This window comes from Chenopodium album, chromosome 24 (assembly GCF_948465745.1).
Source record: "Chenopodium album chromosome 24, dcCheAlbu1.1, whole genome shotgun sequence".
Lineage (NCBI taxonomy): Eukaryota > Viridiplantae > Streptophyta > Magnoliopsida > Caryophyllales > Amaranthaceae > Chenopodium > Chenopodium album.
Genome location: NC_137857.1, coordinates 36,892,470 through 36,908,043, shown reverse-complemented (window position 1 = coordinate 36,908,043; position 15,574 = coordinate 36,892,470). Strand labels below are relative to the sequence as shown.

The following is a 15,574-nucleotide window of genomic DNA, read 5'->3' as shown; positions in this document are numbered from 1 at the left end:
TTTATCGGTACAGGGATTGTGATACATCGTCCGTCATAGAGTACATCCACATCCTTAACAACTTAACTTATAGCGAATGAATTTAGTGCTAGGAAAAACAGTTCGGGTTACATCTCCTTACAATGGAGAAAACTAAGGAAATTGGCGAATTATAATTTAAAATTTTCACCTATTCATGATGTGTAGAAAGAATTATCTAAACTCAGAGATTATTTTTTGCCATGCCATTTTGCCTTCCAAGACATTAAAATGGTGTTCCATACATATAAGCTTCCTAATCTCTTGGTCTACCAAATTTGACAAAAGTATAATGAAATCTTGTAAATATGACTTTGAATACTTATCTTACAATCAACTCTAGTTTGGAAATCTCCTCGGTTTTCTTCACAACCATATATAATTATTCAAACAATATAACACGATATATTTGAAAATGCGATAAGAAATAAAATGTCACAAAACATCATTGACAAGACATTTAGACATGTCGTTGATCATTGTTTGTTACACTCGTTGAAATTACTAAACACGAAAAATTCTTTAACATACGTACCATGGACTACGTAGTCCAAAGCCCAATGCACAACATCAGTCAGCAGCATGAGAAGTGCGTAGAAGCAATGTTCTACTAATATCAAAGCATAGCTTCATTTTAACTAACGGTTCTTGAACATTGGAAGTTCCAATAGTTCTACCACAATCTAAACTTGAAGTTAAATACTGTATATAATTATGTGTCCTGAATTTCTGATTTATCAATTTAATGAAATTCAATGTTCTGCTTTGTTAGAGTACGACTTAAATTGCTTATGGGGAATGTATGTATTGCTTATTGGGTATTGCAAAATTTGATGTGTTTTTATTGGGATTGAGTGAATTAAAATGATGTACCATCATTTTAATGCCTTAGGGTCTGTTCTCATACGTTGAAGTTCAGTTCAGTTCACTTCAGTTCAGCTCCTAATTTCCTTCTCTTATAAAATATTCATTTTAGTTAAGTTCAGTTCAGCTCAGCTCAGTTTAGTCCAGTCCAGTTCAACTGAGTTCAGTCAATGAGAACATGCCCTTAGATTGCTATACTAATACTCCGTAGTACATTAACACAGTCACACGGAGCTATAATGCCTTATAAATGATACATTAATATGGTCTCCGGAATTGTTAATGCGATACTCAAATAGGAGTATGTCTAACTTGAATTGGGGGTGCGTATATTTTGCATGTCCATAACATAAGTGTATGGTTTTTTTTTTCTAATTAGTTGTTCTAATATTTGTTATTTCCATTACGTAGTATATATTTTGAAACCAAACTAATACATTATGGAATTTGATGTAACAATATAAAGCATTGAATTATTCATGCCACACACTAGTTTTAAAACTTCTAACTAATAATTCAAGATTGTAAGTTGAAAATTACTTGATATATCATTGTTTTCCACTATCTTATTTTCCTTATTCGCGGTGTAAAATCACTAAATATGACCTTCTTTCGGAAATGGAGGGAGTATTTCTCCCTGAATGACGTGTCAACTTTATAATTGAAGAGCGGGGTGACACATGACGTGTATACTTAAATAAGAACGCATCATTGTACGTGAATTTGGAAGTGAATGCTCTGATTATTTTTAAGTGTGTAAAGGATAGATGGTTGTTACGTTCATTGGAATAATGCAGTAGTGGTGTATATATAGTCTGTCTAATGGCTTATTGGCTGGTGGTTAATTGGAAGGTGGGGAGTAGGAGTAGGATTCGGAGTGAAGGACAATAATTTTATTAATTGGTGGCGGTATTAATTAACACCCTTTGTTGTAATGATAATTAAACGACGTAATTCTAAACACTTTCTCTATCTATGTTAGGTTCCTCTTGGCCATTCTGTTGATTGATGGATCGATCCGTAAGACCATAACCACCATTCTTTCTACTTGTCTCCGATCCCACTCCCCCCTCTCTAACTTTATCGTGCAATAATTGAGCGGATTTTATTATACTTTGTATATTAAGCGTATTCAATAAATACATACTTCTTCTGTTCTTTTTACTTGATTTATTTCATTTATCACGCATTTACGTTTGTCAATACAAAACTTTAACCATCAATAATTCATATTCTCAATAAGTAATAAAGTATATAAGTTATATATTATGATAATGCTTAATGAGATGATTATAAAAAGATCTCACATGAATATGTTTTTCCTTAAACATAATTCACAAAAGATGGTCAAAAGAAGATTGGTGAATGATGTAAAAGTCAAAGCAGATCGAGTAAAAAAGAACAGAGGAAATAATTGTTTAGAACTTTTTTTATCTTAATAGTGAGAGGGAAAAAAGTATTTAGAAGTCATTTTCACTAGAGGATTTCTTAATGCTATTATTGGTTTATGTTGATTTATTAAGGGTCTGTTCATATTTACTTAATTTCAGTTCAGTTCAATTAAGCTCTAATCAGTTTAGTTCAGTTCAGTTCAATTCAGCTCTTAATTTCCCTCTCACATAAAATATTCATTTCAGTTCAGTTCAGTTCATTTCAGTTCAGTTCAGCTCCAATCAGTTCAGTTCAGTTCAGTTCAGCTCGGTTCAGTAAATGTGAATTGGCCCTAAATACCGAAATTTTAGGCACATTCTGAAGCCATTAAGCCAACATTCAACCTAAAATTTCCTAATGATTTGAAATTTTACACAACTTTAAATTACATTACAAGGACAATTACACAACTACACTCCATCTTTATGACCATTAATAACGTCATAATGGACAATTACTCTTACTTTTTATTAAGTGCTCAACTAAGTCACGAAATAAAATCTTACGGAGTAGTTTTACTTTAACAACAAAACGAACAACGAAGGATTATACAACTAACATACACCACTTGTAGAAACAACTATTACAACCAAGCAATCCAAGCATAACATATTTTATTAAGGTGGATATTAAGCAAAATGTTAATATATAGGTCAAGCAAAACTTCTAACATAAAAACTAGTCAGTATGTTTCATAGATTAAAAGTTAAATCTAAAAAAATGTTGAATTTAATCTGCATGGACATAATAATCTAATATGACTCGAATCTGAAATGATCCGGCTGATTAATTAGATACAATCAACACAAACCCTATAGAATATAAGACATAATATATGATATACTTGCTCTGTGACACGGTAAATCAAGTTCATTTCTGAGTAAAAAATTGCAAAATCCTGTTGACCAAAATTTCAAGTCTAAGAGACTAGATTATTGAGATTACAAATTTCCTCTAGATGTGTATGTTTCTACAAGTTTTGGACAAAAAAAAGGAAGTTTAATTTGTATTTTAGCTTACTTTTGCAATGAAATGTGCTGGTTTTTTACTATCCAAATGGACACCTGTTATCTTTGTGTACAAACAACAATGATCTTAGTTATATCAATCAGTATACAAATATTTTAATATCAATTAATTTATATTAAGATCAGTTATATTATAGTATTATATTATCGTCCACAAATTAGGGGGGATATAGAATGTAGAATGTATAAAAAGCATATTATATAATGTCATTAGACCATGTAACCGAGATTCGACACATGCGGTGCTTGGAAAGATTTCAAGGGGGACATCATATGGCAGTTTCTTATTTGCTGATTTTCCCATCATTTATTTAATTATATTATCACCAACCTTGATTAATTAATGTAATCTTACTTTCACAAGTATTAAACTACAAAAGTATGTTCTGATCCTATTAATAAAATATTGCAAACGTACTAGGTTCTAAAGTAGTCATTGTTAATTTATAATTAAGTATATCATCAATTATAATAATAATGTTTAGAGCCACATATATACTGCTACAGACCGTTACTTATATACTCTTGTATGAAGTATATTCAGGGCCTGTTCTCTTGTCTGAACTCAGCTGAACTGAACTGAACTAAAATGAATATTTTATATGAGAAGGAAATTAGGAGTTGAGCTGAACTAAGCTGAACTGAGCTGAACTAAATTGAACTGAACTGAACTGAACTTTAACGTAAGAGAACAGGGTCTGATATTATGAATTTAAAAAAAAAATTCTTAGTTGTCTCGACAATAAGTCACAACTCACATTAGTCATATTGAAATATTTCTCTAACTCAATCTATCCCTCTCCATAACCGATAGATATTAGGCAAATGATAAATTCATATTGCATACTCCTTCATATCATTTTAGATAAGTTCTTATAATATTAATCGTATTATTACCTAAACTCAGCTTAGGAAGAAGCTTCCGAGAACTTAACAGCTGTGGTCTGTGGATGTGAGATTTCAATCCCAACATAACCCATGCTATTACCTCAAAATTTTCAACTAATATTAGTCCATTTTGTTCGATTAAAATTAGTACTAATATTGAAAGCATTCGCTAACCTCCAGACAACAACATCAATATATGATATCACTTTGCATTTTTGCAATATGGGTATTGCCACCTTTTCAAATCTGGACAATTCAGATTTTTTTAAACTCAATCAATCCAAAAAACATTTGGATTTCTCAAAGAAATGGAGTCAAACAAGATTTTTAGAACTTTTACAATACAAACAAACCCTTCAATTATATGGACTAATCTTTTTGGATTCTACATGGTTTTCTTTTATTGACTTTAACATCATTATTTGGTTGAATTCAAAAATAATTAAGTGACTAAGGGCCTGTTCTCTTACGTTGAAATTCAGTTCAATTCAGTTCAATTCAGCTCAGTTCAGCTCCTAATTTCCTTCTCTTGTAAAATATTCATATCAGTTCAGTTCAGTTCAGCTGAGTTCAGTCAATGAGAACAGACCCTAAGAACCTATTCACTTCAGCTTAATTTCAGTTCAGTTCAGTTCACTTTAGTTCAGCTCCAACTAGTTTAGTTCAATTCAGTTCCAATCAGTTAAGTTCAATTTAGTTTAGTTTAGCTCCTAATTTACTTCTCTCATAAAATATTCATTTCAGCTCTATTCAGTTCAGTTAAGTTATTATATTCAGCTCCAATCAGTTTAGTTCAATTCAGTTTAGTTCAGTTCAGTAAATGTGAATAGGCCCTAAATTTGTTATAGTAGAGGCCTAATTTGGTAATTGATTGTTGGTTATTGACTGATCTGATTGGTTGCATGTATTGACTTTTACACTGATCATTTTGAATTTTAAGTTTTTTAAAAACAGGTCTGGTGTAAAAGGTTTGTTGGATGTTATTAACTACCATGTATATCAAAAGGCTAAAATGGTTCCAAATAGTTTTTTTCATTTTGGTGTAAAAGCTAGCTTTTCTACCCGTCAGAAAAGCCATAAAAGAATTTTTTGAATGTTTGACCAATTGAAAAAAAAAAAAATCAAAAGTTATGCAATTAAAAAGTTATTTACCAAATAAAACCAAAGTTATATGTAAACCCTTTGAGTATATATACATTGTTCATATATTTCCATAAATAATATGACCCCTTTAGAGGAATTAAAAAAGAAATATTAATCATATTCCAGCCAAAATTACACAATTCAAAAACCTGTACACAACAAACTCACAATAAACTCCGACTTAATCTAAACAACCCAAAACAAGTAAATCAACGAGAGTACAAAAAAAAAAAACGGACCAAAATAACATAATTTAAAATTGACCCAAAAAAACTCGATTTAAATTTCAACTTGTATAAACAAATAATTTAACATTGTTTTAAGCTTAAAACATATCCGACCTTTGAACCATACTTATTAACATGTGTAATTTTGCGCACCGTACACCCAACTAACTCAAAGTTAGTTTTTGCTCTTCATTTGATGTTTAAATGCAAAATAATCATCAAAATGAGTTAAAAATACAGATAGGTATATAGTGCACCCGGGTGTATATAACAATCTTGCTTAACCTGAATGGACACCTCTTAAACATGCCCAACAACAACATCATTCTATTTTACTCAAGTAAAAAAATAAAAAAAATCACCAAGTCCAATATTTAAAAAATCCCTATAAAGTTCACTTAAACAAATCCAAAAATAGCAAATTAACAAAGCTTAACAACCTAGAAGAGAGAGAAAACCACAACATAAACAGCTTATTCCATGGTAATTAGAGTGACAAATCAAAATTATTCACTCATTTAAAAAAAAAGGCAACCTCTTCAATATTTTCTCTTCTTCTTCTTCTTGTTCTTCTTCCTGTTCTTCTTCCCTCCTCAAAACCAGCCTTCTCTTCTTCCGACATTTTCTCTCTCCTCTTTTCCAACTCACTGAGTCGACTCGTTACCTTCACTCACTCGATTGCCGCACTTCAATCCAATTTCCAAATCTAACCAATTATTTTCATTGTTATCGTCATCATTGTTATTCTAGAACAATCTTCAGGTATTTCAATTTTTATTGTTATTTGATTTTTCGTATGATTTCTTTCTTAATTTTGAATTTTTGATCTCGATTTTTTTTTTTTGAATTTTTTAAGCTTGATTTTATTGCATGCATTAAATCTTAAAGATCCATGTTTCCGAGTTTTGTTGATTTAATGTGATTAATTGTATTTCGCATTAACTTTTGAATTTTTGTGTGATTAATTATAATTCTTATTCATAATTTGAAATTATAATTAATTTTTCGAATGAAATAAAATTAGTTTACCTAACTTTAAGTGGGATTTTATTATTCAAAAAAGTGGACAAGTTATGGTTCGTAATTTTAGCAATTAAGATTTATTTCGTGTTAGTGGGCAACTAATTTGATTAATACAGTAAGTAGGTGGTGAGTTGTATAGAAATAGAACTATTTTTATTAATTTAATTGTGTTGGTTATAATTTGGTGAAAGTTGAATTAAATTGGATTTGTAGGTTAACGTATTTGGTGGGTTTTGAATATTATTTTGCATTTTTTTGGGGTTTTTGGTAGGATTGTCACTCTTTTAAGTTTTCACCGAATTAAGAAACATATCGTATTTTAGTTTCCGGGGTATTGGAGTTTTGGCGAAGGGAGTGATGTAGACGGGATTTGATCTGAGATACAAAAGACGCTAACCAATTAATTTAGGTGGCGTCTGCAGTTTTGAGCTGTAGATGTAACTGCTACTACTAACTAAAGCGTAATGTTATGCATGTGTTTATCCTATGATTCGTGTAGTAGGTGTTTGCTGTTTTTAGATTGGTGGTTTCTTGAGGGTTTAAGATATTTGCCAATTCAGTAGAAATCTATGTTGCTTTCTCATTAGATTTACCCTTCAAATTTATTGTCTTTTCCATCACTAGAGTTGGTCACAAGTGTAGCGTGATTTTTGCAAACATAAATGTGAATTCTGTTTACTTTGCTCTTTCTGCTGATATATATTTTCGGTCTTAGTCGTTTCGCCTTCAAATTAGCTGTTTACCTTCTGTAAACTTGTGATTTTGAGGCATGACAAATTGACTGTAACAGTTATGATCTTCATCGTCGTCTCCTTGAGGTTAAGAAGTCACATCCTTCTCATTAATCAGTCAAGAATATTAAAAATGATTGTATTCTGTTTAAATTTATTTAGTTTTGGTATATTCATGAAGTTTTCCCTGATTAGTAATCTTTTATATGAAGTTAACAAATGGAATTAGATATTACAAGTTTGTTGCAACCTCTTTTTCCTCACTCTTAATTAGAAAAATAAGGGATGGAAGAAGTGGTAGTTTCAGCCATTCAGGTGCATGCTGTGAATATTTTATGACAATAACTTCTTTTTTCATTCTTCACTGCAGTTTGTTATGAGAAGAAGCTAGGGTAAACTTGAATGTCTATGAAGACATTTAAATCATGGAGATGGTTACCTAGAAAGAAGTCTGCCCTGTCTGATGGGGTAAAGTTTGCACCAATATTTTTTTTAATTTTTTGCCGAGTGGCTGTGTATCAAAAAACTTTGAAATTCAAATTTTAGAATTTTAATCCAAAATTTTCTCTTGTAGGGACCACATGGAGCACATGGATTCAGGATGAGACAACTAGTTTTCATGGCATTTGTATGTATAGCGATGATGTTCATTGTGTACAGAACTACAAGCTACCAGTATCACCAGACAGAGGTTCAGTGTTACAAATTTCCTTGTTTTACTTTACATATGTTCTCACCTCTTGTAGAATTTGTTCGGTGTTAGATTATTTTGAAGCATTTGGCTATCATCATTTAGTGCCTACTGGGTTTTCTACAAGTTCTCTGAATAATGGAAGGGAGTTGAAACTATGCCCGCTGGATGCTAAATTTGATCTCTTTCTTTGTTTTTGTCTTTTCAGATTGATGCTGAAAGGCACCCATTTGGTAACTCAGAGGTAATTTGATGGGTTTTTGCATTTCTAGAATGATTTTGAGCAGTTGTTTTTCCTTTTCTATTGTTAAAATGTATAATATTTTGGTTACATGTAGAATTCAAGGACATTAGAATTGGATAATTTGCCTAAAGGCATTGTTCAAGCAAGATCAGATCTGGAGTTGAAGCCTTTGTGGTCTCATTCAAGGGAAAAGGTCAGAATTAGTTTCTTATGCACCTCTCAATAAGACAGCTACTTTGTGTATATTACCAAAAAAAAAAAAAAACTACATAATCATTGTGCTACTATTAAGTTTTTACCAGCCTGTGTTTTATTCATGTTTCATATGCTCTTTGTTCTTTGTTCTCTTCCTCCTCCCCCCCTGTTTTTCCAGGAAGCTAAGTTGCTAGCTAGCAAAGTTTGATCTCTTTTTAAAAAACTGGAACTGCAGTTCCTTCCTTTGAATGGGGCATCAATAAAGAGCAGAAGTATTATACCAACATATATTTATGCTTATCTGATTAATGTTTGTTTTTCTAGGTTGATGATTCCAGCTCTCATAACTTGCTAGCAATTGCTGCTGGTATTAAACAAAAGCATAATGTTGACTCTATAGTTCAGAAGGTAAATAGTCATCTACCATTGATTAATATCGATAAACATATTATATTTCTTTTACTTTTGTCCAGGCTTACATTTTTTACTTCAGTTTCTTGCAGAAAATTTTACAATTATGCTATTTCATTACGATGGCAACATGAACAGCTGGTGGGATTTAGATTGGAGTAACAAGGCTATTCATGTGGCTGCACAGAATCAAACAAAGTGGTAAGGGCTCCAATTTCTGTGTTCCACAAATTCCATGTCTTGCTTTCAGATGATCATTAATGTGTATTCGTTACATTTTGCCAGATATAGCATGATTTTGATTAGGAATCCTGTCATTTTATATGCTATGATTATCTTTGTATTGCGATTTTGAATTGAGTTCTGCTTCCTTATTTTGTGATTGGACTGGAAGAGGGGTGGATTGATAATCTTGCTTATTACATGATCTTAGGAGGGGTCAGTGATGGTCTTAAAGATAAAAAAACTGCATATGAGATTATGTTGAATGTTATTGTATTTTGTGTGCCAAGATGGTTGAAGGAAGAAAGTCAGTTACAGTTGTGGTGATGAATAGTAGCGTTCAATTTCTGTAAAATGGTATTCAGGTGTGGGCTTCATGTTACAGATTAGCTTTAATCTTCTGACACCGTGACACGTTTTCTACCAATATTGTCATCTTTTTTTTTTTTTTTTTTAATTTTTTTTAATTTTTTTTATTTTGTGTTGGAGTAATGGTCCTTACATTGTCTGTTCAATGGTTGTATGTAGGTGGTTCGCCAAACGGTTTCTACATCCAGACATTGTTTCTATCTATGACTACATATTTCTCTGGGATGAAGACCTAGGCGTGCGACACTTTCATCCTGGAAGGTATGCCATTTCACTTATGAAACCAGTCTTACTCAGGACTTCTTTATGCAGCTGTTTTGTAGATTGTTTAAATTTCTCCAAGACAAACTATTTCTTATTGTAATCCAAAAGGCAGTAGAACTTGTGACATTTTTGCATTATATGTATAAGAAATCCTAGCTATAATGCATTGGTTTTCTTTCAATATGGTCTTTGCACCATATTTTTGGAGGCTTGACCTAGGGAGAAGGGGATGTATTTGCTTGTTATTGAAAGGTATTCTATTCCTTTGCCCCTCTGTGTAGAAGCTGTATAACATTTTCCTATTTTGCTAAAGGTACTTGAATATTGTGAAAGCTGAGAGATTCGAGATTTCTCAGCCAGCTTTGGACCCCAACTCGACTGAAATACATCATCGTATTACAATTCGTAAAAAAACAAAGAGGTTCCATAGGTACTGGGCTAAACTATGTTTCCATTTCTATGATCTAACAGAGTAGGTCAGCTTGTTGTTGAATTTCTTTACCTCTTGATGCAGGAGAATTTATGACTATAGGGGTTTTACAAAATGTACAAGTTCTAGCATGGGGCCACCTTGCACTGGGTAAGTATATGCAAATTTCAAGAATATTATACACACCTAATCCAATCTTTGGGTTTGCTATGTTTTTAAGCTATAGTTTTTGCTTGTTTACTTGCCACCTTGTAAAATTTGGAATAGCTTGTTTACCTTTTATTCTGAACAGGAAAATGAATGAAAGAATTTTAACATGGTGCGTAAAATTTTTTTTTGGGAAAAATTGAATGTTGAAGTTTTCATGAACTGTTCTAAAGCCATGAAGGAGGCATTGTTATATTTTTGCTGGGCTAGCAATCCTAGCATCATAGTATTAGCCAAGCTTTAATGATATTTAGATGAATACTTATTGGTTGGAAGAAAAATGATGTATGAATCGTTGCTGTAGGGATTTTAGAATCGTATGCTAGTGAAATAGTGATCAACTGTATTAGAAGATACAGAGTAGATTACAATGACATGAGTAGTGTGGGGGTAGGGGCCTTGGGGCTAGAGAAAATACAGATTTGCTTGTGTAATGCCAGGGTTTTGTAAAGAGAAGTTTTTGGATGTACTGAGGCAGTTGATGAAATGTTGAAGGTTTTGGGTGGATCATATCTAAGACTGAAATGTTGCTGTTCATTGTATATAATTGTATATAATGACTAATGTGATTACCATTTTTCATTCATGGGTTCAAATAAAAATGCTGCTGACAGTAATTGTGGTTTCTTACTGTTGACTGTCCTTTTCTTTGATAACTCTGGTCTCTGAGGATGAAGGTTGAGAAGTAGTAGTCTGTTGCTTATAGTTCATTGTTAATATTCTTCTATTAAAATCTGTTCTGTAGGTGGGTGGAAGGCATGGCCCCTGTATTTTCGAGGTCAGCTTGGCGTTGTACTTGGCATCTTATACAGGTATACATATAATTCAACTTGAAGGATATAAGAATTGTCTACTTGTACTGCATGCTATCTTGAATTAGTGCTGTGGTGAAATTGGAACTCCAATGTATATCTAATCTATGATTTTGAGTAGATAATGCTACTTCCGTTTCATATTAGAGTAATTTTTTATATACCTCCGATGTACATTGAAGGGTCACTTTTATCAAATTTAGGGTCACTTTTACAATTATTTGGGCAACTTTTATCAATAAAGCATTAATATTTTGTATTTTTATTTATGTTAGGGTAACTTTTATTCATATTAGGGTAACTTTTGCTCATTTTAGGTTAACTTTATAACGGATGTACAATATTTATTGTACATCTGATTTATTTAAAAGTTTGTCTTCATATTATATGGAACATTTACTAAAAACAGCTGCAATACATTATGTGCAACATTTTTAATAATTTATTTTTTATTTTTTTTATTTTATTAAGTTGTCATTTCTCTCTATCCTTCTTCTCATCAGTCATCAACTCATCACATGCATTACTATCTTTATCTCTCAATTTAACACTCACAAACAAATTTGCATTGGAGTTAATAATATGAAACAGAGGTAATAATTGTTTAGCACATTGGCTTCCACCAATCTACCATAACTTGCAGAAGGTACCTTTAGAGGCGAATCACAAATCTAATGTTGACTCTTGTTTTATTGCACTCGATAAAGGTTGACCCGTGTTACAGTGTTATGACCTCTTTATAAGTTCAAACTGATGCCATATCATGACGACTGCTAATCTGCCTTGTTTCAGAATGATCTTGTTCATGGCTGGGGATTGGATATGAAGCTTGGTTATTGTGCACAGGTGAGGATACTATTATACCAAGGTTTTGTTACCTTAGGGTTTTACTTATTTATATGTATTTTTGGCTGATACCACTCCAAATTTAGTTTCTTATGTCTTTCTTTGGTTAAGCTCTTCCTGGTTTAATCTAATCATCTTCGGTGGGGCCTGGTAGAAATCTTTGAAACCATTCATAGGAAACTAATTCATGGGTATTACATAAGTTAAGTTAGTTAACCAAACAAAACATTGGAAACTAATTCATGGGAATACGATTTCCTATATGTCAACCAAACACAATCTTAGTATTTCCCAGGCAATAAAATTTCACATGTATTATAACTTCCTATAGGCAATTAATTCCCATATCAACCAAACGAGGCCTTAGTGCGTTGTGTGATTGACAAAAATTTGGTGAAATGGGGGAAGTGGAACTTTCTAGGAATTTTGAGTTCCCACGAAATATAGGAACTTACTTAACCAAACACCCCCCCCCCCAGGTAAGTAGAAATTCCCATCGGAAGTTACTTTCCTCATTATTAACCAAACAGTTTTATGAAATTCCCATGAATTTGATTGTAGGAATTTATTTCCCATATATTTCACCTTATTTTGTTGACATTGTTTTTAAAAGAATAAACATATGAAGTTGGATATCAGTTATCCAAAGTTTTTCTGATCGGATATAGATATCAGATTTTGGATGTCTGATATCCAATCAGAGCTTGACCCCCCCGCAATACCATTTATTTTGTATGTGTATATTGTGTTTGATGGATCAGAATGTAAACCTTATTAACGATTGTAGCTGAATTCAATTAATAGGAATTAGGACAGTCCTTTTGGATTGCAGCTTGTAGAGCTAGAATCTTAACTAGCTCCATAGAGTGTTATAATTAAGATGTCGAAGGATGTTGCCTCCAACTCATTGCAACATGCCAAAATCATTTTCAGGATGTCAAATAGTAGATTAAGCGTAAAATCAAAGTCTTAAGGACAAGTGGTGAATGAGAGAGCTTGGTAGAGTGGGATTGTGTCTGATTTGTACTCTGGGTTTATTTTATTTTTCTTTATTTTTTTTTTATTTTTTTTTTATTTTTTATTTTTAGCTAATCAAGAATATGGTCCCTGTTAAGAAAGATTGAAGCTCATCTTAGTGATCCTGCTTATGGACCTCTACATTTTTGCCTAAACATTTAGTCCTGTATGCTTTCCACCTGCCCCTGTTATCTGAATGACTTGACCACTTGACAGTGTTTAATGAGCAAATGAGTTGACAGTGCTAATCTCAATAACTGTTACACCCCTCTCTCCAATTTACTGTTACTGCAAATGAGGCTTTTTATGCTTAATCCCTTTTCTGGAAAATAATGATGTTGTCTTCTTTTAGAAACAGCCTATCGGCGAGTCTTATTTAAAAGGCTTGCATACTTAATACATTTGCTTCGGCAGAATCCATGTTACAGTATTGTTGATGTCATTGAAGTTATATAGATTTGAGTCTGAAGCCCTGCTTTGATCTAATCCCTCTTACTGTTCATGTCGGTGATTTTTTTTTTTTAAAATATGAACTTGATATTATTATATCCTCATACCTCTAGTTCTAATTCTCTGCTCATCATCTTTTCTACTTTTCTATTGACAGGGTGATAGGACAAAGAGGGTAGGCATTATTGATAGTGAATATGTTGTTCATCAAGGCATACAAACTCTCGGTGGTTCGTCGGCTAAAAAGGTTAGCTCAATTTTATTTAGTGCTCTTTGAATGACCTGTATGTGCTATGAATAATATATGGCTAGCTCCACATGTATTGCCATTATGCTTTGGCCAACAAGTAAGACCAACTCCTCAAATTTTCTCATGCTTTTTGTGAGAACTCATATTTGAGATTGGCTGGTTTTTTCTTTAATACATGGTCCATATTTTTCTTGGTTGTATTAACATTTGAAAATCTTCATGCAGGTATCAAAGTCAGTAGACGCCACAAAGGTAAATCACTTTCTGGCTGTCCAACTCACTGCTTGTCATTTATGCTGTAATAGCTAATAATCTTTCTTTTGTTCCTTATGAAGCAGAAACATTCAGGCATTGATAGTCATGCGGAGGTAATGAAGCAGAAACATTCAAACGTTGATACTCGTGTCGAGGTAATTGTTGTTACCTTTATGGGAACAAATTATTCATTTTGTTTTTGAGTTCTTAGAGTGAATTGGAGCGAGGCTCAACCTCTCTCTACTATTTATAATTTAAGAAACATTGTTACTGGGATGTGCTGAATAACATTCTCATATATTGTGTATGGAGCAGATTCGCAGGCAATCAACTTCTGAGCTCAAAGTTTTCAAAGAACGATGGGAGAGAGCTGTCAAGAAGGATAGTAGTTGGGTGGATCCATATTCAACAAATAGCTGGTTTAGTTTGTTCTCTAGAACTAGAAAAACACGAGGGAAAAGAAGTTGGTAACGAGATGTTTATATCGAATGTGAATAACAATTTTCATCATAGTGCTATAGATGTTTCCGGGGATTCACCTAGAAACTTAGAAGTTCATGTGCTCTTAGAATCGCTTATTTTGTTATAGCTTACATATTTCTTGCTTGTAATGCTGGTGCTGTCTATTTACAGGACCACATCAATTAATTCATTATTTGACTTGCCTTTTTGTATATGATAGGCTGAACATTCATTTTACCCTTTACCTTTCTTGGCTCTTTCGATTTATGGAATTGGTTGCTATTTTTTAACGTATGCGAGTAACAGGAAGATCGGTATCTAAGTTATCTGATTCTGACTTCTTTGCTGATCTTTTGTCAGCTCAAGGAATGTTATCGATTACAGAGATGAATTTACAACAAGCTGAATTATAAACAAAGTTATTGTACTAAGACTGATTCTAACTATTATTTGTACATAAGTTTTATAGCTAATTGCCGACATGCTAAAGCTGTTGCTGACACTAATAATACCTTGCTATTGTTGAATTTGTTACACCTGCTGCTACCTATAAGTTGTAACAAACTAACAAACCATCACTTACCCTTGGCGAGCTCCTTGCCAGAGTAATCGAAGTTACTGATATGTGCCTATAGTTTGTATCCGTATACCGGTTAGCACGGTTTAAATTAGCATCAAACGTTGCTTCTATTAGTGCTCACTGGTCAGAATTTAGGTGTAATTTGTTTATCATGGTGGTAAATCTTGTCATCCTGTGAATCTGTGATTATTATTTCATCATAACAAGATACTTAGATACGTGTTAATGTGTTGTATTAATTAATAAAAGTTGAGAATGAAAATAGTTTCTTAACAGAAATAAATTTCTTTTTGAATGCGGTTTCTAGTTCTAGAATAGAATTCTAGAAGCGCATCAAACTATTAAAGGCCAAAGAAAATCTTCGTACGCCTCCTATTTTTACTTTTTGGCTTGCACCGCTTTAAAATCAAAATTGTTCACAAGTACAAGTACCGTTTTCTTTTCTATTTGAGAGTGAGGGATAACTCTGATTAGAGTTTTCCTTCCGTTTTAGGAGATCCTGAGATCAATTTTAAT

General features: G+C 32.6%; 1 protein-coding gene across 3 annotated transcripts; it reads left to right on the top strand.

The window, feature by feature from the left end:
* The first annotated feature begins 6,118 nt into the window (after window positions 1–6,118).
* Window positions 6,119–14,690, top strand: LOC145611198 (uncharacterized). Of its 3 annotated transcripts, none has more exons than XM_081666489.1 (16): window positions 6,119–6,361; window positions 7,724–7,821; window positions 7,928–8,044; window positions 8,253–8,288; window positions 8,383–8,481; window positions 8,808–8,891; window positions 8,977–9,095; window positions 9,645–9,746; window positions 10,063–10,179; window positions 10,264–10,329; window positions 11,132–11,198; window positions 11,991–12,044; window positions 13,669–13,758; window positions 13,987–14,013; window positions 14,097–14,171; window positions 14,332–14,690. In XM_081666489.1, exons 2-16 carry the CDS (start codon window positions 7,756–7,758, stop codon window positions 14,485–14,487), a joined length of 1,275 nt encoding a protein of 424 aa, XP_081522615.1. In that variant the 5' UTR covers window positions 6,119–6,361; window positions 7,724–7,755; the 3' UTR covers window positions 14,488–14,690. The 3 variants fall into 3 exon arrangements, with proteins under 3 accessions (XP_081522615.1, XP_081522617.1, XP_081522616.1); XM_081666491.1 differs by having other exon boundaries at window positions 6,121–6,361; window positions 14,100–14,171; XM_081666490.1 differs by lacking the exon at window positions 6,119–6,361 and having other exon boundaries at window positions 7,694–7,821.
* Window positions 14,691–15,574: the final 884 nt, after the last annotated feature.